The sequence below is a fragment of the Macrotis lagotis genome, chromosome 4 (assembly GCF_037893015.1).
Source record: "Macrotis lagotis isolate mMagLag1 chromosome 4, bilby.v1.9.chrom.fasta, whole genome shotgun sequence".
Classification (NCBI taxonomy): domain Eukaryota; kingdom Metazoa; phylum Chordata; class Mammalia; order Peramelemorphia; family Peramelidae; genus Macrotis; species Macrotis lagotis.
In genome coordinates, this window is record NC_133661.1 from 192,740,141 (window position 1) to 192,762,761 (window position 22,621).

Below are 22,621 nucleotides of genomic sequence, written 5' to 3' on the forward strand. Positions count from 1 at the left end.
AGATAGCATGAGAGAGCCTGAAAAGGGAGACTTTGGTGTGAATTTAGCATTCCACTGTTGACCATACCTCTGAAAAGACAAGAAAAGAAATAAACAAGCAGCCCTCCCCACTTTGCTCCTAGTAATTGATATTTGATTACATAGTCTTTGTTTGGATTAAACTCAGAAACTTGGTTCTATGTTCAAAAACCCAATGCTTTTTCCAATAATAAGACCATAACTTTTAGTTTTTTAAAGTGCATCCCTAGTACTTATAGGAGTAACAAGGAAGAGATTATTTTAGTAAAAGAATGATAGATAGGGAGTCAGAGGATCTCAGTTAAAGTTCTGGTTCGGCTGCTTTTGACCTATGTGACCTTAAAGTCACTTAATATCGTCAGGTCTCCGTGTTCAAAGAAGTTAGACTAGATGAACTCTTACATCATTTCTAGCTCAAAGTCTAAGATACTATTATTTATGATCCCATGCCTCTTAATACCCTAACTACTTAAAGATATCTGTGTATCTATGAAAATATATGCTTTAACTTTGAGACAAGTAAGGGATGGCTATACCCTGTCCTATATTTTTATAGAATAACTCCTAAAGGGAATGGACTTCTATTGAAATAGACTATTAAATTAAGGAAATATAAAATCATTTCCCTCTATTCAAAGTCTCCATTTTTACTTCTTGACCCTTCAAATTTCAAAAAATTTTTTAAATCTTTCCTACTCCCTCTCCAAAAACTGAAACTAGTAAAGACAAGGGGCATCTAGGTGGTGCTTTATATATAGTAATCATAAGATTACTAGTTGTGTGATCCTGGGCTTAACACTTAACCCTGTTTTCTTCTGTTTTCTCATCTTTATCATGAACTGGAGAAGGACATGGCAAATTACTCAAGAATCTTTGCCAAGAAAACCCCAAATAGAGTCATGAAGACTCAGACATAATTGAAACATAACAAAGGCACACTTTAACTAGACGAGACTGGGAGAAATGAATCTGAAATAAATGTCTGGTAATTGAAAATAACACAGATTCCATTATTATTTATGGCCTTGTTCTTGAGATTGGATAGGCATGTTGAAAAAAATGTGGTGCTAAATTTATTAGTATGGTTATTAACTTTCAGGGAAGGCATAGACCTGAGCATACCTACTCCACCTTCCACCCCCAACAACCCTCAAATTACAAGCCATTCTGAAATAAGAGTCTGTTTTTCCTAGCCCAAGTTCCAGCCTAATCAGCTTTTCTGCCCACTTATATTTCCTTTGTAGTTTTTCAGAGAGGTTTTTTTGGCACTTTGCCTTAAAAGCTCAATTTGTGCCACCAACATGACTAAAATTGGTTTCTGATAAATGCAACAGCAGAAAAGGGTTCCTATATGTCTAGGGGGGGTAAATAGGTAAGATGAAATCTTACAGATAAGTATCATGATCAAACTGACCAAAAGAAAGTTTTAATTAATCTATGGTAGGGTTCCCCGTTTTTCCCATTCACCAGCACCTTGAAATCCATGAAGTCCCATATAATCTATTTTTCTAATTAAATACTCAACACTGTTTTTGACCTTGCTTATTTGACCATATGTTGCCAATCTCACACCTCAGAAATTCTGTCTTGAGATTTCTACTAGGTTTGGCTCAAACTATCTCATCTCTATCTCCATTATACTACATGCTTCAAAGGCAATCAACCACTCTAGCCTCCCTATAGAGCTATAAGTTAAACTATTTAGATAAGATGCTGGGTATAAGTTCATGGTGGATATATGTACGTATGTGAGTTTTTAAAACATCCAATCAACTTATATGACTTAAAGGAACTAAAGTTTTTTCTAGTCCTCTGTTATCTAAAGAAATTCTGCTCTGCTTAGTATTATTATTATTATCATTAATTTTCACAGATTTGAAGTTGTTCTTTTAGAATTGGGAGCTTCAGATGCATCTACCCCATATCCTTAAATACTACAAAGTAGTGTGGGTAAGTCTGAAATATTGAATTAAATGACTGACCTTACCTTCCCCTTACTGAGGGTAACTTCATTTGAAATCTAAGTCAACATAATAATGTTCTAACCTTTAAAATGGGTAGGTATGACTTGTCTGAGAGGGTACAACAAGTCACTATAGGATAATATTTTAGCTTCTTTTCTATAAACTGAGACTACTACTTGCCCCTAAGAATTTTAGGAAGTAGAATCCCTCCCTTATAGTTCAAGGTCTTCCTGAATGCTCTTTAACTGTCTTCTCCTAGAAGAAGCACTTTTATGTTGCTGATGATAGCTATGTAGGTTATTGAAACTATTATTGCCTTGTCAATAATAGGCAGCAGGAGAATAAGTCACTATCAATTACAATTAGCAATGACTTTAAGTTTCTAATTGGTTCAGAAATAAATACTGGTAGATTATAATCAATCAGTCAATCAGAGAAGCTCCTAATATATGCTCAACATTATGCTAGACACTGGAGACTCTGAGATAGGAGAGTCATTTCTTAGCATTGCAAGGAAGGGTAGCCCATATCTGCTTTTTTTTCACCTTTATTCTAGTGGCACAGGGTGGTATGGTTAGAAGACAACAGATCTTTCTCAGAGAGGTAGGATCTGTTTCTTTATTCCCACCACTGAATCTTTATTCTTTTTTGCCAAGTCTTACCTTTCTTCTTTAGGGCATTTAAAAACCTTGACAACTTGGATCTAGCATACCATTTCAGATTTGTTATTCATTTCTGCCCTTTACTCATTTTGTAATAGAGATAAAAATGGCCTACCTGTCTCTCCCAAGTGACACTTAATTTCCCATCTTTATGTCTTGGCAGAGGTGAAACGCAAGACAAGAATGTACCTTCTTCGAACTTCTAACTCTTAGAACCCCCATTTTCTTCAGAACTCTTAAAGTTTTTCCTGATTCCCTCAGATGATTATTCCTCTTCCCTTTGTCTATATTTTGTATCTACTTATTTAGATATATATGCGTACTATTTTCCCAAATAGAATGTAAATTCTTCAATGTCATGAAGACCTAGAGATCAAGCACCTATCATAGTGCTTGGAGCATAATGAGCTTTTAATAAATACTTGCTGGTTGATTGATTGTCAGTATTTTACTGTGTCATTGAACTGCAATGAAATGCCTTAACCAAGACATTAATTGGATGTGAACAAAGTTTTTGAGGCAAAAAAAAGATTTTTTTTTTATCATGGACTCATTTCACTCTACATTTTGAAGGTACCAGAGACAGAGGAGGAAGATTTCTAATCCTTAAAAAAATCATTATAATAATATTTTCTTAGAAACATTAAAGCCTAATTCTTTATTCCATGATAATTGAGAACAGTGATAATATGAATAATGCTAATACATGGAGAATTAAAAAATAATTTTTAGTTCCTCTAATTGTTTCAATCTCCTTGCCACCAAATTCTTCAATGCATATGTTGAAAAGACCCATGGGTTCATTATTCTCTGTTATTACTGAATGAAATGTTGGTCATGAGAAAATGGTACTACCCTTTTTTGTCTATGTTGAAAAGTACACCCCCCATCTACCCAGTCCTTGCTGCTTCTGCAGCCACTGGAATACATACATAGAGACCTTCTACCTTCATTCATAAGATAGGTTATAATATTCAACAGTGTCTAAAAAGATTAAATTTAATAAGGATATGTACAGATTTGCTCTGGGGTTCAAACAATCAGTTTTGTAAATATAATATACTTGACAATATATCTGGGGGGAAGAAAATGATGGATGGACTGTAAACTCCCTATGTATCAACAATATGATGCAGCAGCCAGAAAAGCTATTATATCCTTTGATTACATTCATAGAAGTCTAGAATTCAGAATAAGGGCAGTGATAATGGATTTTGAGAGAGAAGGAATCTCAGAGACTATTTCATCATATCCCCACATTTTGCAGGTAAAGAAATTGAGATCCAAAGAAATTAAGTGATTTACCATTGGTCACAGGGGTAGTAAGTAGATAATAGAGTCAAAATTCAAACCTAAGTTCTCTGATTTCAAATCTAGCACCCTTTCCATTGAGCCGTGGAGGAAATATCTAGCCTAAAGCAAAGAAGACAGAGACAATATGATAACTGCTGTTGTGTATTTAATAGTTGTGATGTAGATTTGTTCTTTTGAGTCAAGAGGACAGAATGAAGTACTCTGGGTAGAAGATGAAGAGAGGAATAGGTAGGCATGATGTAAGTAAAGATTTCCTAATAAATTGGAACTGACCCAAGGTGAAATGGGCTACCCCATTCTTGAGGGCTACCCCTTACTAAAGGGCTTCAAGATAAGACTAGGCTACTATCCATCGAAGATTTTTCCAAGGGCATTCTAGTTGTGGTATGGGTTGAATTATATGACTTTTGAAATCCCTTCTGATGCTGAGCTTCTGTATTCATTTCATTCTGGCTCAAGTCATGATGAATGTCTAATGATATTAACTGAGTTCAATGGGAAGTTAGGTAGAAGAAATGAAACCTCTGCCATGTGAAGAAACAATAGAAACCATCATTTTTCTTCCTTTTCTCCTAGACAAAAAAAAATTATCACAGTGTAGAAAAAGTATTGGATTTATAATTAAAAGATCTGATTCCAATTCTATCACTTGCTATCTATGATACCTTGGGCAAGTCACTTAACTTCTCTGAGCCTCAATTTTCCCACCTGTAAAATGAGGGTTTGAATTAGATGACCTCTAAGGTCCTTTCCACCTATAAATACATGATCTTATGATTAAAAAAAAAACTCTGCCCTCTCTACTCACCTCTCTCTACCTTCAATCCCCAAAATGAGAAAGCATACAGGAAACAAAACAAAAATAATACAGAAGAGGTTTAATTTATTGCTTACCATTGAAGTTATATTTAAAATTCTTGGGGAAAATCCAATCCTATTCAATTACATATCAATAGAAATTCATTTTCAATCAAATTTCCTTTTGAGTCCATGAAGACACATTAAAAAAAGGTACCTCATAGTCTATAGACTTTTTTTAGAATAAAGGAGAAGTTTAAATACACGATACAGTTTATATTAAATATTTTGGGTAATGAGAGATCAACAGAATTTTTTAAGTCTTATGCATTAGTTGGACATTCAAGTGTTCTATGCATAAATTGGCATTTAAAAATTTCCTTAAGGCAAATTTCTATGTGAATTATTGCTGATATTGGTATTTCCTTTCTATACATCTTAAGTCTTCACAGATATTGCTTAAAGTCTTTACAAATACTGCTTCAGAAATGTTAACCTCTGAAATGTAAAATAAAGATGTCAGCCCCTTAATTTTTGATAACTGCAAAACTTATATGTGCACAGATACAACAAAATTAATTGTTTTCCTCTGAAAAAAGTCATCTTTTTACAAAAAGTGTTCAACCACCTAAGAGGAACCAATGTCTCTTTTGCCCAATTCAGAGGAAGTCATACAAAAGAAAAAAAACTGTTGTCATCACGCTTGAACAAAATATTTGAATTAATAATTACATTAAATACCCATATCTTTCTGTTTATTCACATTCCACACAGTGGAAATTATCTCCTTTATCTTCAAATTTCTCTCTTCCCTTATCATAATTATTATTAAGCTTAATCTTTGAAGAAATGTAGATGGCAAAAACACTTAAAGTAAATATGTATATATAAAATATATATATTTTAAAAGATGCCAGGTATATGCCTTAATATGCAAATTCAGTGTTAGGCATTATTTAATAGGAAAGATTGAAATCATGTATATCTCTTAGTTAAAACAAATAAACCTACAACAAATGCAGAAATGTATTATTGCATCTTCAGTTAAGTACCTGATATAATATGTAACCAATGTGACATTTAAAGTAAATGATGGAAAATAGACTGTACTCATGCTAATCTTAACCAACAGTGCCATAATAAGACAAGTAGAACTACTCCCTTTGTTTGCCCAGTTATGCTTTGGGGGTAGTCATGCTGCTGATTATCCTTGGGAAGTTAATTTTGAGGAAATTCTCTTTACTAGAGCCAAATCCTCCTCAAATGCAAGACTGTGGTACAGGCTACTAAAAGGAAGATTATTGCTGGCCACTTAAGTCATCACTTTTTAACAAAATCACATGCCTGTGGCAGAGTTAAAACAACAAGAGAAATTCTGTGTTTACTGGTTTTGAATGTTATTTCTCCTCTATGGTGTGGTTTTACATTTTCAGTTGCATTCTCGTTTCCTCTTCCCACTCCCCATTTTGGCTTAGGCATTTGTGTGCTTAATTAAAGCCATTCTATGCTTTCCTGTTTGAGGATTTGAATGAAAGCAAGATTTGGGGGCAGGAAAGATTAATACGAAGAGTAGGCAAGATGCTTCAACATTGAAAGCATGTTTATGTGGGCACAGAAAGGGTAGTATCTATGAGTGGATAAACACCTTGAACCCATGATAAAATTCATCAGGAATGAATTGGAAATGAAATTCAATTGGAATTGAAAATTATAAAAGAAATTCATAATGCAATCCACTGTTGAATCCTCAAAATATATGGTTCTTGTTTATAAGCTGTTGGGTGGAAAGACTTTGAAAATGTTTTTTTGGAGAGTTAGCAGTGCCCTGAATTTTTTAACTCCTGGTCTTTGAGTTCCCATCTCCCTCCCCAGTTGTGGAATTAAGAAGGCACTAGGCAAGAAGAATATCAGTTTGATTTTGATGTATAAAACCCAAACTTTGGAAAAACAGTGTAGTCACACAGAGACCAAAGCTAGGTCAAGCTCCCCTCAGCAGTGTTCCATCTCAGCCTTAGATGAAGACTGTCAGGAATAGCCATTGGAAATTGTCCCAGTTCATTTAGAGAAATGCAAATGAAGTTAAACAATAAATATTTGAATGATTACACATCAAATATGCCAATATCTATGGACAAGAAATAATTTTCTCATTCTGAATGCCTTCTTTTAAAAAATAAATAAAACAGGAATTTCCCTTGAAATTCTGACAGAATATCAAAGAAGGAAATGTTCCTATTCTTTATCTTTCCCTGTGAATCATGACTCTCCCAAGAGAATTCTGTTCTTTTCTCTCTTACACTTCATACTCTATTTCCTCTTCTCTTTTTCTCCCTTCTCTTACCTTCTATTTCTTCTCTCAAAAACACTAGTTAAAAAACAAAATACCACAACCACCTGTTGCCAGAATCATCCCTAGCTAAACAAATATTCCTACTCTATTCCAAGTTATACTGATGCCTTTATGCTATTAATTAATTTGACAGGTTCAGATCTGGCACTAGCAGCAGGAATTCCTGAAAGAGTCAAATTTTTAGTAAAAATTCTAATTTACAAAAAATATTCTAAACTTGTGGGAGAAAAAAAAAGAAAAAGAAAGTTGATTGTCTTCTTTTAAAGAGGGTTTTTTAAATACCATTTTTCTCCAATCTTTAAAAAAAATAGATAACAGATCCAAACTCTTTGAGGGGAAGGGAGGTCTGAGCAACAATTCTCATGATTCTCCAGGAGTAAGGTTGGTGGTAAGGGGCTATTTTAGGTTGGTTCACCTAATTCTAAAACTATTTGTATCTCAAGTCTGGCCTTGCTAATTTATATTGCCTATGTGCTCTGGGTCAAATGGAAGACCAACCAGGGCAGCTGGGTGGTACAATGGATAGAGTGCTGAACCTGGAGTCAGGAAGGCTCATCTTCCTAAATTAAAATCTGACCTCAGACATCTACTAGTTATGTGACCCTGGGAAAGTCATTCAATCTTGTTTGCCTCATTTTCTCAATCTATAAAATGAAATGGAGAAGACAATGGCAAAGCATTCCAGTATCTTTGCTAAGAAAACCCCAGAGGGGATCAGAGTCAAATATGACAGGAAAATGACAACTAAGAACTAAGGCCAACTTTAATTTTGATCTTAGGTGATATATTTCCTTTTTCTATAAGGAAAAACAGTGTACATTTGCCTGGGAGAAAGGCAGGCTGGGGATCTTTTTCTGTGAGTTGTACAAATGCTGGTAAATTTCTATCAAACTGGCCTATTTAGGAAGTAGACCAGCCAATATGGCACAAAATATAGGGGGAAAGAGAAAAATACTTTGAAGTCAACTCCAAAATTGAGACCATAAATATCTTTAGAAAATCTTCACAGCCCTGTCTGGGAACTGAATTCGGGTAATCAGCATCTCCCACATAATTCTACTTTGTTGTTTTCAACCTTGTGTTATAGGAAGGTCAAGTAGCTTTCAAATCATTGAAACTGATTCTATCCAGTAGAAGAATGTAGGCCCCTTGAGGGCAGAGGTTGTTGAATTTATGTTTTTATATCTCCAGCATCTAGCACTGTGCCTAACAATATAGATGCTTAATAAATGCTTGCTGAGTGAATAATAATATGATTTTTCAGAAGGCTTTTAGTCCCGAATTTGTGAGGAGGTAGAGCAGAGGGGGAGTGAATAGTTGTAGCTTAGTTCTTTTTATATACTATGAATTTCAGTGGGCTGGAAAAATTAGCAAGATGGAAATTGATTTGGGGTTGGGAAGTATCATATTTGACTCCCTACAATTGTCAAGAAAATCAGAGCTAAGGCCACCACATTTTCTTCAGTTCTATTTCAAATGCACAGCAGAGTTTAGGGTGTTATGCAAGACATCTATTGAATTCTTGCTTCACTTAGTTGCTGGAAAAAAATATCTCTTGTTCAAAGGAGGATTTTACAGTGTTGTCATACACACTCCCTACCTTAATCCTGCCAAGTTTATATGGTCCGTGCCCCTAAATTCTATTTCTAAGACCACTACTAGCCTCTAAGCCTCTTGACAATCCAAACCTCCTTTAACTATCTGGAATATTTTGGTATAGAGTAAAATACATAAAACCATGGTAATAAGATAATATGGATAGCTCACAGAGAAATGATTGGTTTAGTTTGAGTCTTTTGTTTAGTTATTGATTCTAGAGTTGGGGAAATGGACCAAAAGAAGTTGAAAAGAATAGCTGATGAAGGGAAGTAACCTCTGAAATCACTTTTCTGTGGCAGGTACATATCTGAAAGTCAGTCCCTTCCCATGCTCCATTAAGAAAATCCAGGGTGACCACTGTCCAGGCAACACTCATTCTGAAGAGAGAATCTGGGATGTCTAAAAAGGCATAATGAGGGCAGAGGCAAAGCAAGACAACCTCCCTGCCTGACTTGTGATTTGTCTCAGGGAAGTTGCTAGGGATTTGGGTCATCTGCATCATCCCCAAGTGCAACAGATACTCTTTCTATAATAGGAAGTGCACTGCAGAGGAGATTTTTTACCCTCCATGGTACCTCTGGACATGCATGCAATGCTCCAACACACAGACAAATACACACATGCCCACTTAGGCCAAGAGGCAGTGAGTGGTTCTTCTTGTATCTGGGATTTGAATATAGAAAGTACCAAGCTGCTTTGACTTGGCACTGTGCATGTCTAGGATTGAGTCATTAGGGTGGCCTGGTGTCTATGGCCTAATCCAAATCAATAGATATGCAGCGGCATTGCTTCACCCGGGTGACCCTTTTCTTCTTGGTCGGTGGCTGCAGTTCAGGACAATTGAGTGTAACCATCATGGTGGTGAATTTCTTGGGCTTGCAGAAGGAACATGACTGAAAGGAGCCTTCCTCCTTTCGGATGTGCCTGGGAATGTAGAAGGAGTTGCACTGACCATAGCAAAAGCGGTTGATGATGGTACGGCTGTTGCAGCCCTCTTCATGTATGGTCTGCTTGAGAGGCTGTGTCTTACACCAGTCCCTCTTCAGGTATTTGCGTTCAGTCACATGCAGGGCCTCCTGACTAGACTCCAGTACCTCCTCCCCTGGCATGGCTGTGCCCCGGCCCTGGCCTCGTCCACGGTTTCTGGATCCAGGTTGTTGCGGAGTCTGGGTCTGCTCTGAGTCATTGTACTGGTCCTTATCCGGAGGTGGGATGGCACCTTGAGATCCTTTCTTTTTCCCTTCGGTGGCAGACAGCAAGGTTCCCAAGAGCAGAAGCAAAGTCCCGACAGTGTAGGCGGTTCGACCCATCCTAACAGAAAGGAAAGAAGAAGCAGAAAGGAGAATGCATTTATTATTCTCATATGGAAAATAAAAGAATCATCATAACTATCACATGGGGAGTTAAAGCAATAATAGCTAACATTCATATAAATCTTTAAAGTTTGTAAAGTACTTTCCATATATTATATTGTGGAATCCTTACGACATCCCTGTAAGGTAGATAGATGGTCACTTATGCTTGGATTCATTCTATAGACTCTTCTCTTGCTCTACTCTCTTCATTGATGACTTCTTCCCTGAGGACCACCATTTTAGGAAGGTCTCCCACTCATGCCCTCAACTATACACCAAAATCTTCCTTGAACTCCCTTTCTAGCTCCCCTATGTGTTGTCTTCCTTTATTAGAATGTATGCCTTCTTTGAGGGTAGGGATTATCCATTTTATTTTTATTTCTGTTATATTTTATCCTCAATACTTGGCTTTTTTACTATCTATCTATCATATATATCTCTATCCATCCATCTAACTATGACTGTCTGTCTAATCTATCTATCCATCTACAACAATGCTGTGAGATAGATGCTATTATGATTCCCATTTTACAGATAGGGAAGCTATGATAGAGAGAATCTTAAAGGACTTACCCCAAGTCACATAGCTAATAAATGCAAAGGACAGGATTAGAACTCAGGACTCTCTGATTCCAAATCCAGCTAGCACTGTCTTATAGTATCATTTATATAGTTTTCTTGGAGAATGAGCAGAAGACAAATTGTAGGGGAAGGAGTGTAATAGTCATAAAGACTGCTAGCCTTAACATCAGGAGCTCTCTTTTAGTTCTGCTGTTAATTTACTGAGTGACCTTAGGCAAATCACTTAAATTCTTTGAGAACCCAGAATCTTAGACTGTGTGACTATGTATTATAAGAAAAAGCCTAGTGGTCTGGGAGTCAGGAGAGATGGGAACCTGTACTGAGTCTATCAGTCACTAGCTTCTGGTTGCCCATAGGAAAGTCATTTCTGTGACAATTTCTGGTTTATTTTATACCTTAGAGACTTTGTAAATTTGCCCCAGAATAGGCTGAAAGCCCACTCTGTTATTTGCTTGAGGTTACTAAATGCTACTTCTCCTCTTGAGGCAAGCTGATTTATCAGAGAGCTGAACTTGGAGTTAGGAAAGATCTAGGTCCAAATCTTAGCTCCAACATTTACTAACTGTGCCACCTTTGGCAAGTCATTCACCCTTTCTGAGATTCCATTTCCTCATTTATGAAATGTGGATAATAATCTCTATAGTAACTAGTCCTAATATGTGAAGATCAAATGAAATAATATATGAAAAGTATTCTGTGAACCTTAGAGAGCTTATCTACATGTCAGTATTATTTCCCTTACCTGGTTTCCCAATGACAGAAAATTCACTATGGATTATCTCTGTCTTTTCCTCTTCCTCCTCACTCTTATTTTGACCTAACTTTCAAATTATAAAGATGAGAAGCAACCAGTGAAAATTGAATGGTAACTTGTTAAAAATTTCTTCCCAGGCCACGCCATACCACAAGAAGATAATGGATCGGATTCTATATAGAGCAGTAACAAGTGTAATCAGGAGTGTTAAATGAGGGACTCTGTTTAAATGGAATTCTTTTATTTGCTACCTATTTGACCTTGAGCAAGTAAATCACCTTTCTGAGTCCCAATCTGTGAAATCAAGAAGTGAGTTATCTAAGCTCTACTCCAGCTCTGAATCTACAATCTAATAAATGTAGGAATTTTCCAAAAGATAATAAAATGTGAACCGTGCGTTCCACAGACCAAAAGAAGGTACTATCTTTCAACCCTAAGAATAGTATGTAATTGTATCCACAGTTTTCAAATATCACAGCTTTCAAAAATCATATGTCAATAAAATAATTTCAAGATTCTGACACAACTTAGTACTTAGGAAAAAATTCAAACTTGAAGCAAATACTGTGATATTTTTTAGTCCAGTTCTGACTCTGGATTTCCTGGCTTTTATCCATTCTTGTTACAACATCACTGTTAATTAAATAGAGTAAATTCTCCCTTCCTCCCCCCCAAAAAAATTAATTTTTTTTGTTCTAAAAGAACTTTTTTTTTTTCAAAAAAATCTTGTTCTCCAAAGAACAAGATGACTTGATCAAGAATTTTTCCATCTCCCAAGCAAATATATTTTGTACTTCAGAAACTGTTAGAGGTCTCTGTTATTTATTCAGGACAGCATCAATATCTGAAAGAAAATTCAAACCAGTCAATCCTCATTTCATTAGAGGAACAAGAGATGGTCCCAGGTTTCAATCCTAGAGACACCACTGCAGCTATCTATAAAAAATGGATCCCGGTTCAGTTCATAATTTCCAAATCCAATTCCAGACTATATTACTTATTGATGGTTGGATGTAATAGAGAACATTTTTAATAATAATAGGATGGATACAGTGCTTTTAGGTTTGAAAAGTGCTTTACAAATATTACCTCATTTAATGTACCCAACAACAGCCCCTGGAAGAGAGGGGCTATTATAATCCCCATTTGCAGATGAAGAAACTAAGGCTGCTAGAGGTTAAATGTCTTGCACAGGATCACCCAAGTAGTGTCAGAGGTTGACTTTGACCCCAGGTTTTCCCAACTCCAGGTATAGGACTTTATCCACTTTACTGACTTGATGCCTCATATAAGAGAATGCTTATTCTAAAAGAATATAGAATTATAAGAAAACTGAGGACCAGAGTAAATAGTCACATATTAGAACTGAGTAACTGCTGTAGCCTGTACTCATAAAATCTTTCAAAGTCTCCTGACACAGTGGCAGGTAGATTGAGGGATCCAACTAACCCAATAGAAATAGAAGATAACTTTAAAAAAAGGGAATAAAATGAAGGAGTAAAATAGAGTAAATAAATAAGTGTTGACAATGCCTCCCTACTTATCTTATGACAGGCAATATACTTGTTCCTTTAATTTATCCCTTAGTCTTTTCATATAAGAAAGTGTTTCTGTTTAAAGAGTCTATTTTATGGTGACTTCTGTTTCAAATCAAGGTGGGGTAGGATGGGGAGTGGAGAAATAGAATGAAAATTATATGGAGAAAATTTTTAAATCTTTCTCTACAATATGAGAAAAAAATATGCAAATAAATTTATAGTTTCTTGTCCCTTCATATATGAAAGAACTATTTTCTCATGCCTATGTTACACAGAAGACATGAGGTAGCAAGGCAATATGCCTTGTATAAATTCACCACACAGAGTAAATTAGGATTCTAACTTTCAGCTCAGCAAGGTCTCTGTTAGTCTGGCCAACCTCCCAAAGCATGCCTTACTTTTTCTAAGGAAACTCCAAAGTCCATTAGTTTTATGAACTGGTCTTAGGCCAAATTCTGTGGGTTTTATTTTCTAATTGAAGTCATTTTTATTCACTACTATAAGGCCAAAAAAGCAAGAAGTAAGTTCAAAACCATGTTTCACTTGTCAAATACTACATAAAAGTCACCAAATGTGGTTTTTAATTTTAATTTGGATAGCCTCTGTTCTTCCTATGGGAACACACATGTCCCATAAGCCAAGCCAGAGGGGACCAGGGGATGAACTTTATTTTTTCTTAATTAAAAAAATTATGAATTTCTTAGATTAAGATTTAGGAGCATGGCACAATCTGGAAAATTACTATGATTTTTTTCTTTAAAAAAAGCATAGAAGGGTGGCTAGGTGGCACAGTGGATAGAGCACCGGCTCTGGAATCAGGAGTACCTGAGTTCAAATCTGGCCTCAGACACTTAATAATTACCTAGCTATGTGGCCTTGGGCAAGCCACTTAACCCCATTTCCTTGCAAAAACTAAAAAAGAAAGCATAGCTACTGTTAACTTTAAAAATCTTAAGTGCTTAGTGCGGAACATTTGAATTCTTAAATATAAATAGCTGTTAAGACAGCAGTAAAGACCAACTTCAAATATTTCATTCAACCAAGATCTCTATTTCCTGGAGGCCTACAATACTCTGAAGAGTAGAGGAAGAAGGAATTGTTGAAAGCTTTGCCCCCTATATCTTTGGGAAAATTTAGAGGGAGTCTATACTATTAATTAACTAAAAACAATGAACTTCGAATTTAGGCTCTGTTGAAACAAGGCTAGGGTTTAATTTTCCAGTAATCTTAGTTGGGACATTCCCCACTCCCACCTTCCAAATCTTCTACCCAACCCTTTGTAATTTTTAATTAACATGAATGTGAAGGGGGAACAATAAGATTAATGGATCATATCCCCTCCATTAAATTTAAGCTCCTTGAGATTTGTCATTTACTTTTCAGTAAGTACTGTCTTGATTCATTTTAGTATCCTGAAGAACTGAAATGGTGTCTTGAATACAGGTAATAATTATTGATGACAATGATATCTCAAAATAGATTTTGTACGAATGACCATGTTCATCAGTAGATCTCCAACTATTTATGAGAACCATATGTGTTCTGAGTGTTTCCACTCATTACACTGTACACTTATATAACTAAGCTAGATCATCATTCTACTGGCAAAGTTAAGTAGAATTAACAATGGCAACCAGTGTAAAATCATATCTCTGTCATTTGTATCATTTACCTTCTCTAGGTCATAATTTCCTTATCTGTAAAATGAGAAGATTTGATTTGGTGATATTTAAGGTCACATCAAGCTCTTTGGGTAGGATTCTATGATCCTTTAGTCTCACATTTGTGTCAATTGAAGGCAGAAGCATACTAGAGTCAGCTCATACTTAGATAATTGTTAAATTTTTAGTATGTAGATTTACATCTCAGTAATTGGCAAATCCGATAAATTGGGACTTATTAGTTGTCATTCTAGACATAAGGAAGTGATGTTGAAAGTGTTAATGTAAATTAAATTTAAAAGTGTCACACATACTTTGTTTTTCTAGAAGACTGGTTATTAGACATTTACCAACACACCAGTGAATATTTTTTGTCAACACATTAGAAGTCCATGTCAATTTTCACTGAATATTCTTCATGGTTAGATTTTTTGTGAAAAGCCATCTCTGTAACTTCTGTCTCTTGGACTCGTCACCATTTTTATCCTTTTTCATAAGTTTTCCTTCCTTCCTATATTTTTTAAACCCTGACTAAAAGTATATGTTTTCCACCTGACCCTTTCCTTGAGTTTCCTTTCATGACTGATAAAGAATGTTTACATGCAAAACTCTCAATATGTGTGACATATGTTAACTTGCAGGTCATGGTGGTGAGTGCCAACTATTGGAAAGACTTCAGGATCTTCTGAATCTTAAAAATCTTCTGGATCTTAAAAAATAACAAAAAAAAATGGAACCAGTTTGCACAGCCTGTTTCTAATGCTCTTCACTCCACATAAGACAGAATCTGTTATCTTACTGAATTTGGACTATTTCATAATTTGACTGACAGTGCCACAACCACTCATAATAATAACATCCAGAATTTATATAGCACTTGCAAAATGCTTCACAAATCTTATCTCATTTGATCTTCATTCACAACAACTCTGGGAGGTAGGTGCTCTTATTATTCCCTTATTACAGATGAGACAGAGAGAGAGGTTAAATGACTTATACATATTGTCTGAACTAGGATTAAAAGTCAGGTCTTTCTGACTCCAAAACCAGTCCTCTTTCCATTAGCTGTCTAGTTTTTAAGAGTTTGACATAGTAAATACAGTAGCAAAAAAGTTATCAGGAGATCAGATGCTTCTGCCTAGGCTTTTGAGTAATTCTCAGTAAATTAAGTTTTTAAAAGACACTTAGAAAAGACACACTTTAAAAGTGATCATCAAGTTGTTCTCCCTCTCCTCCTTAAAAAGATGCTGGAGATGATAACCTATACTCTATACTTTTTAGATGATGTGATCAATTTTCCCCAGGCTAATAGTCTAGGAAGGACAGAAGAGGAAAGTAGAGAAAAGTTGTATATATTACTGCTTTAGAAATAAAATTAATCAATCAAAATTCAAGGTAATGATTTAACAATGATAATTAAAAATAACATAATCTAGAATTTTCTGACTACTAGATTTAAACCAAAGCAAAAAGTAGATTTTACATGCTGTAAAATAAAATGCCTATGAAGAACCAGAAACTCATCCAATCTCTGAATGTTACCCCAAACCAAAAATCATGAAACTGAAAAGACCATTAATTAAGTTGAACTTGTCTCCCTCTACTACATAAACCAGATGACACTTGGAATCAGAAGGCACAAAAAATTAGGAGCTGGGTTTTGTAGGATTATTGGTATACTAAAATAAATTGAGAAAAAATAATCTGTAATAAAAATTACTTCATTAAAAAGCCAAGGCAAATTCATATATTAAATATAGGGTTTAGGGGGTTAGTATAGATTGCTTACTCTAGGGAACATGATCTGACATCATGAATAACTGAATTTGTACTGTATACACAGGCAAGTTTTTCTTATTTTTCATTATGGGCATGAAGACTTTCCCTCCCTTAAAACTACATTGTTTTGTAAATGTTGGAAAGTGACACTTGGGATCAATTAGTTAGAGTTAGAAAGGGCTTAAAAGGTCATCCCCTCCTTTTGATGATGATGCTGTTTATCCTCCATCCTAGAAGAAGACCTGACATCAGAGTAGGTGATGCCGTAACAAGTACTTGAATTGGATTTGAGTGAGAGGGTGCTGTGCTAATTCACCCACATTACTTTCTCCTTCAGAGTCATCTAGGTCCAGTAGCCAGATATGAATCAGAACAACTGGAGATGGCCCTGGATGCAAGGCCATCAAGCTTAAATGACTTGCCCAAGGTCATACTACTAGCGTCAAGTGTCTGAAGTTGGATTCAAATTACCATTCTCCTGATTCCAAGGCCAGTGCTCTATCCACTGTGCCACCTAGCTTTCCTCCTTTTACACGTGAGAAAACTGAGGCACAAAGGAATTAAGTGACTTGTCCAAGATCTCATAAGAAGAACCAGAGCCAGGACTTGAACCCAGTTTCTCTGTCTCCAGAACCAGTGTTCTTTCCCTGTACCAGTCTATGCTAAATGAATCACTTACTTTTCATCTTCTGTATTTTTTATGAAGAAAAAAGAGCCACTTATTATGAATTTACTTTTCTAGGGTTGAGTGATTGAGAAATCCTTTTTAATATATAAGCAGCAAAAGTGATAGCTGACCTTATGATCCATTACGATAATCTAATCTACAAATTCATCTCTCCCTCCCCACCCCACCCCCCCCACACACACACACAAACCTACAAACACTAAAAATAAAGGCATTGATTTTTTTCCCCTACTTGGTATCATGGATTAGTCACTTCTGAGACATGATTCTCTCACAAGATTCACTGGTGATAATGCTGTTTCCCAGCATTATCTCTTAGAACAGTTGTATCTGTGACAGTATATAAAGTATCTTTTCTATATATACATGATAGTAGTTTAGTAGTATATTGTATAAAGTATAAAATATATAAAACAGAATCTTTAAGCAGACAGAAAGAGAAATTCCCTTGCAAAAACGTTTAATTTATATTTTTGATGCTGAAGATAACTTTTCTAAATCAATTACTTTTGATCCTGGAATAGTAGAAAGTCTGGAGATGTAATTTAAATGTCACCATTTTCCCCATATATTTATTTAGCACAGTCCCCTAACAGAGAGCTTCAATTTGGAAGACAAAAAGGCCCATATTCCTGAGTCCTAGTCAGAGTCATATTTCTGTTTTTTTTCCAAGTATGGTCATTATAGTTAATACCTGCAGAGATCCTATTATTTCTCTCTCTCTTGTCCAATCTTTCATTTAACAGCTTTTCCATGAATTTTAGAGTCCTCTGAGTTGGACCCTTCAAGTTACTAGTTACTCTCTCAAAAAGATTATGTGATAAAAATAACGAGCCTATGAGATTATCAAACCCACAAAATGAAAATGCTAAGCTCAGCAGTAACCTTAATTTCTTTTTCATTTTTAAAGTTACAGTTCTGAAGAAGCCTTAAATACAATTTCATGCTCAAAATGAAATAGTAGTTTCCAAGGAAAATTAGTTAATTCAACTGAATTGCTTTATATTTTCAGTTATGTGCTAGATAGGAGCTGAATCTGAATCATGCTTTTAAAGTTCTACTTAGGAAAGTTTTTCAGATAAATGTTGATATTCATTTCACTATTAAAGAGTTATGTTAACTTTTTTCTTTCTATTTATTTTACTTATGTGTTCAGACAAAAAGAAGCATTCATCTAAGGCCTATAGAGCAATTCAAACAAAAAAAAACACAATGGGTTGATTTAATCAACTCCTTTCCTGGCAGCATCTCTTGGGGGAACATAAACCTTTCACAAAAATCCCCCAAATTTGCTACTTCAATTGAAAGGTTCCATAACCCAATGAAAGACTTATCAAAGTCTTAGCAAGGAAACACTTCTGAGTTTTGTTGTTAGTGTTGTCTTTAAAAGGCTTACAGATTCTGTTAAGAGGAGGTAGTCTAGAGTTTGAAGTGGGAACAAAGGATGGACACAACAAACCCCAGCAGGGAAGCAATTCGTTTCTGATTCAGCAACCAGGAGGTGAATTTCCCCTAAAGAAAAGTGATTTCTGTTGTTCTCTCTCTCTCTCTCTCTCTCTCTCTCTCTCTCTCTCTCTCTCTCTCTCTCTCTCTCTCTCTCTCTCTCTCCTTTCTCCTATCCCCCCCTTTCTCTTTCCTGAGTCCAATCAGTATACCTTTGCTCCCTTCAAATATCCAGTAGCAAACTGGAGACCGTAGCTAAGGTGTATTGGGGCTGGTAAGCCCATTCCTAGATGATGCAGAAAGAAAGATATGGGTGACATTTTGATTTTCACTTAACATTAATATGTGAAGAAGGTAGCCTGGCACAAAGAATAAAGGGCAGGCTCAGGAGAAAAGACTTGGATTCGTTGGATTCATTCAGAGTGACCATGGGCAAAGCCCCCAACTTTTTCAGCGCATTAGGCAACTCTCTAAAACGATGTTATCAACGAATTGCAGAGCTGCACCGTTGGAAATGTTTTCTACATCTAGTAGACCCATCCTACTCTTTTAAAATCACAGGTTCTTTAACAAGGGGATAGTGTGAAGAGGGAGAAAAGTAGTTTCAACTTCGGACTAATGTAAGCCTCTAGGCAACCGAATTTCCTACAAAATTGTTTGCAAAGGCAAAAGCTTGATCAGATCGAGCCTGCCAAAAGACGGGTCGCTGAGACGAAGCGGGATTGCAAAACTGTCCAAAACACTAACCAAAGCGCCGGGCTTTCTTGTGACACAGAATCTATTTCCCCAGAGATCCTGTCATCCGCTACCAATCGACGGACTGAGCCGCAGACTGCCTCTTTTGAGTGACAAGGAGGGGGGAGGGAGAGAAGGGAGGGGAAATAATGGGGAAACTGAGGTTTGGAACAGGCATCTCCAACTTTTTAAAGTATCTTCCGATGTTCAAGAGTGAGTGATTCAGTGGGAGAGGGAGGGAGGGAATGTCACCGAGGGCTGGAGTACTGTTGTCTAAATGTAGTTGCTGGGGTCTCCAACTTTGTGCATCTCCAGGAATTCCTGGCTCACTTCGAATTAGAACCGCCCATACATTCCCCTGAACTAGTCTCGTTTTACCAGGTGCGCAAGGACGCGCGCTCACACACACACACACACACACACACACACACACACACACACACACACACACACAAACACGGGGGGGGGGGGGGGGGGTAAATACACCTGAAAAGCTCACATTCTCCTCCCCTGCTTCCCCCACTCCCATCGCTGCCACACCATCAAGTCCTCGGATTCATCCCCTGTAGTGCTGGGATCAAAACAGATAAACTCTCTGTTCCCCAAGTCCTCAAGTCCTCCCCAGTAAGGGAAATGAGACGTCAAGACCTCAACGCCCCAGCGCCACTCTCCCTGATGGATGGGGGTCTCTTCCCGCCTTTTAGGGGAGCAGGCTGAGGTCCGGGAAGGTAGGAATCAGTAAGGTGTAGGAAAGCGGAACGGGCGCTTCCTGGACAAGCTTGACCTCCCCGGGTTCCACTGCGCAGCAACCTGCACCTTGGGACAGCTCCTTCTCGGGAGCTCGCGCCTTGGGATCCTCCCCAGCAGTCACCTCCGCCGGGGAGAGCCAGGATGGAGGATCCCAGCCTGGGTAGATCCAGTGGATTCTGCGGGTGGCGCCGCTGGAAGGGCTGGAGATCGACTATAGCAAAGGTCTGGCCAGGTCTGCGCTCCAGCGGACCCTGGCGCACGTCGGCTCAACTCACCTGTTCGGCCACGTCCCTGGCTCTTCTCTCCTCTTCGTGATGGAGGTGCTTGGTTAGTCTTCCTCGATTTTTGAGACTGGCCCCAGGGGCTGGTTTCTCGCTCCCCGACCCCCCAGGGCGGCACACCGGGTTAGCTTGGGAGTTGCGACTGTGTCTGCGCTGCCGGACAGGCCCCCGAGTCCATGGAGGGCGCGCCGAGCTCCTCAGCTTCTGGGTTTCTCCCATTTAAATGTCCGCCGGCTGAACGCCGCGCTCCGGGGCCTCGCCACATCATTGGCCAGGCGCCGCCCGGCCCGGACCCGCTATTCCGCCCCCTTTTCCCGTTACTGAGTCCCCCTCCTTTCTCCCCTCCCCGGCTCCCAGCGGGGACCCCTACCAGACTGAACCCGCCTCCTTTTCTCCTCCTTCCCCAAAGCCCCCTCCCTCTGCCGGGGCCAGCGGGGAGAGGTCACCCCAGGGGACCGCGCCTGGAATGCACAGCAAATCACATTTTCCGCTCCCGTTAGAAGGGGAAGATCGGTAGGAAATCCCCCAGCCTTCCCACCCCCCCACCCCCAATTTTCTCCTCCCCCGCCCCCAGAGCTTTGCCTTTCCTTCTGAGGTTTCTTTCATTGCCTTGTGGCTCCCTACATCCCTGTTGGTCGCGATCTTCAGTTTAGAGGAGATCTGTGTCACGATAGATGATGCGGTTATTTTCATCCAACTTAAGATCGATCAGAGGACGCGGGACCCTAAGGGCTCGGGGATCGCAGGGGTTTGATTCTAGGCCCCCAAATCTGAAATGGACCTCAAAGACCCTCTTAGTCACTAAGAACTCCACTAGGAACCTCGGTGCACTAATCCGCCTATCAACATTTCTTCTTCTATTCCTTTACTCTCCTTTCTAGGGATTTCTTTTAAATGCAGAGTAGCTTTTTAAATGCAGACTAGGCTACAGATGTTTTGCGGTATCCTTCAGATGTATGGAGAGAAAGTGGAGGAAAAAACCTGAAGGGACAAAATTTAGTCGACCTCACAGAAGGAAATATTTACTAAAGGAGAATCAGGTAACTATAGCAATCAGAGATAATTAACTCTCGAAAATCTAACTTGAGAAAAGTTAGATGCAGAAATACAAGATTTTAAAAAGATTGTCTTTGGGCATATTTGTGCACCTAAATTTATTATTATTATTATTATTATTATTAATCCAATTAATATGTGATACATTCTTAGATACATGAATATTGTGTGTTCCTGTCTTTAAATAGGAGTAAGGGCTTTTTTCCCTGGACAGCCCACTCCTATATCATACAGAAGGGGAAAAAAATGCATCTATTTAATCAGCTTTGGGGAAAAAAAGCTTGTTATTCCGAAGAAATTGTTTTGTGTGTATCTGCCATGACCTATAGGCAAAAATTGGTCAATTTTCTTTATCTGCAATCAATCTTGTCTGGATGTTGGAAAACAATAAAAATCATGCAAAAGCACATTTTTGAAAGAAGTGAATCTGAATATTAGCTTTATTTGTGACAATGAAATCTGCCCAAAAAATTAGACAAGGAGAATTTAAGAATCAGTTTACATGACTTACCAGAACAGAGAAAGTCAGAGAAAGACAGTTCTCTTTTCGAAAGTGAGTTTGCTACTTATCTAAAGTCAGAGAAGACAAACAGTGGTTTTAAATAACTTAACATGGTTTTTTTTTCCCCAAATTTGTTTTTTGGAATGAGTATCTTCCACTAACATATGGACTATAACATTTGAATGCATGCCTTATGTCAGACCAGTTTAAAATCCAATAGCTATCTGAAGAGAGTGGTTAACATAAACCTATATATGTAAAATACTAGGGTGTGATTATTTAACCAAGAATTGCATGAGACAAAGCCTACACTGGACTGTCCTGATGTAAAATGTGTGGAGCCAAATTCCGTCATTGAATAAACTATTCTTCAGTGTTTCAAAGATACCTAATCTCACTGGTGCCAGTGTTGTCTCCAACTGACAAAGATTGCAATCCCTCTCATTTTTAGTCTTTGTGATTATTGTGTCTAGAAAAATCCATTATCAAGTGATCACTCTTACCTACCATCTTTGAGAATAATACTTTTTATTATCTCTTCTTTAAATGTATCCTTAGATCTATCTAAAGAACTAGTTTATTACATCATGAGGTCTATAGTAATGAGCTTCTTGGAATTTAACTAGGTTAATCTTACTCAAAAGACATCCCATCCATGAAAGGCCCATTCTAGGATCCTTTCCAACTCAGTAGAGGTCTCCATAGTTTGTACTTAATTCTCAAAGGTTATAAATTAGGAATAAAGTGGACATGTTTTGGCAATTCGTTAATAGTAAGACTATGCCTAATTCC

The 22,621-nt window shown here is 37.5% G+C and overlaps 1 protein-coding gene across 1 annotated transcript; it reads right to left on the reverse strand.

Annotated features, from left to right (window-relative positions):
* Positions 1-3,370: 3,370 nt before the first annotated feature.
* Positions 3,371-20,482, reverse strand: GREM1 (gremlin 1, DAN family BMP antagonist). The gene is made up of 2 exons (XM_074235040.1): positions 20,266-20,482; positions 3,371-10,016 (listed from the first exon to the last, which is right to left on the reverse strand). Exon 2 carries the CDS (start codon positions 10,013-10,015, stop codon positions 9,461-9,463), a length of 555 nt encoding a protein of 184 aa, XP_074091141.1. The 5' UTR covers position 10,016; positions 20,266-20,482; the 3' UTR covers positions 3,371-9,460.
* Between the last annotated feature and the right edge of the window lie 2,139 nt (positions 20,483-22,621).

Bases quoted from the DNA above. Each gene is read 5' to 3' on its own strand.
- GREM1 (XM_074235040.1), bottom strand. From the start codon at position 10,015: ATGGGTCGAACCGCCTACACTGTCGGGACTTTGCTTCTGCTCTTGGGA.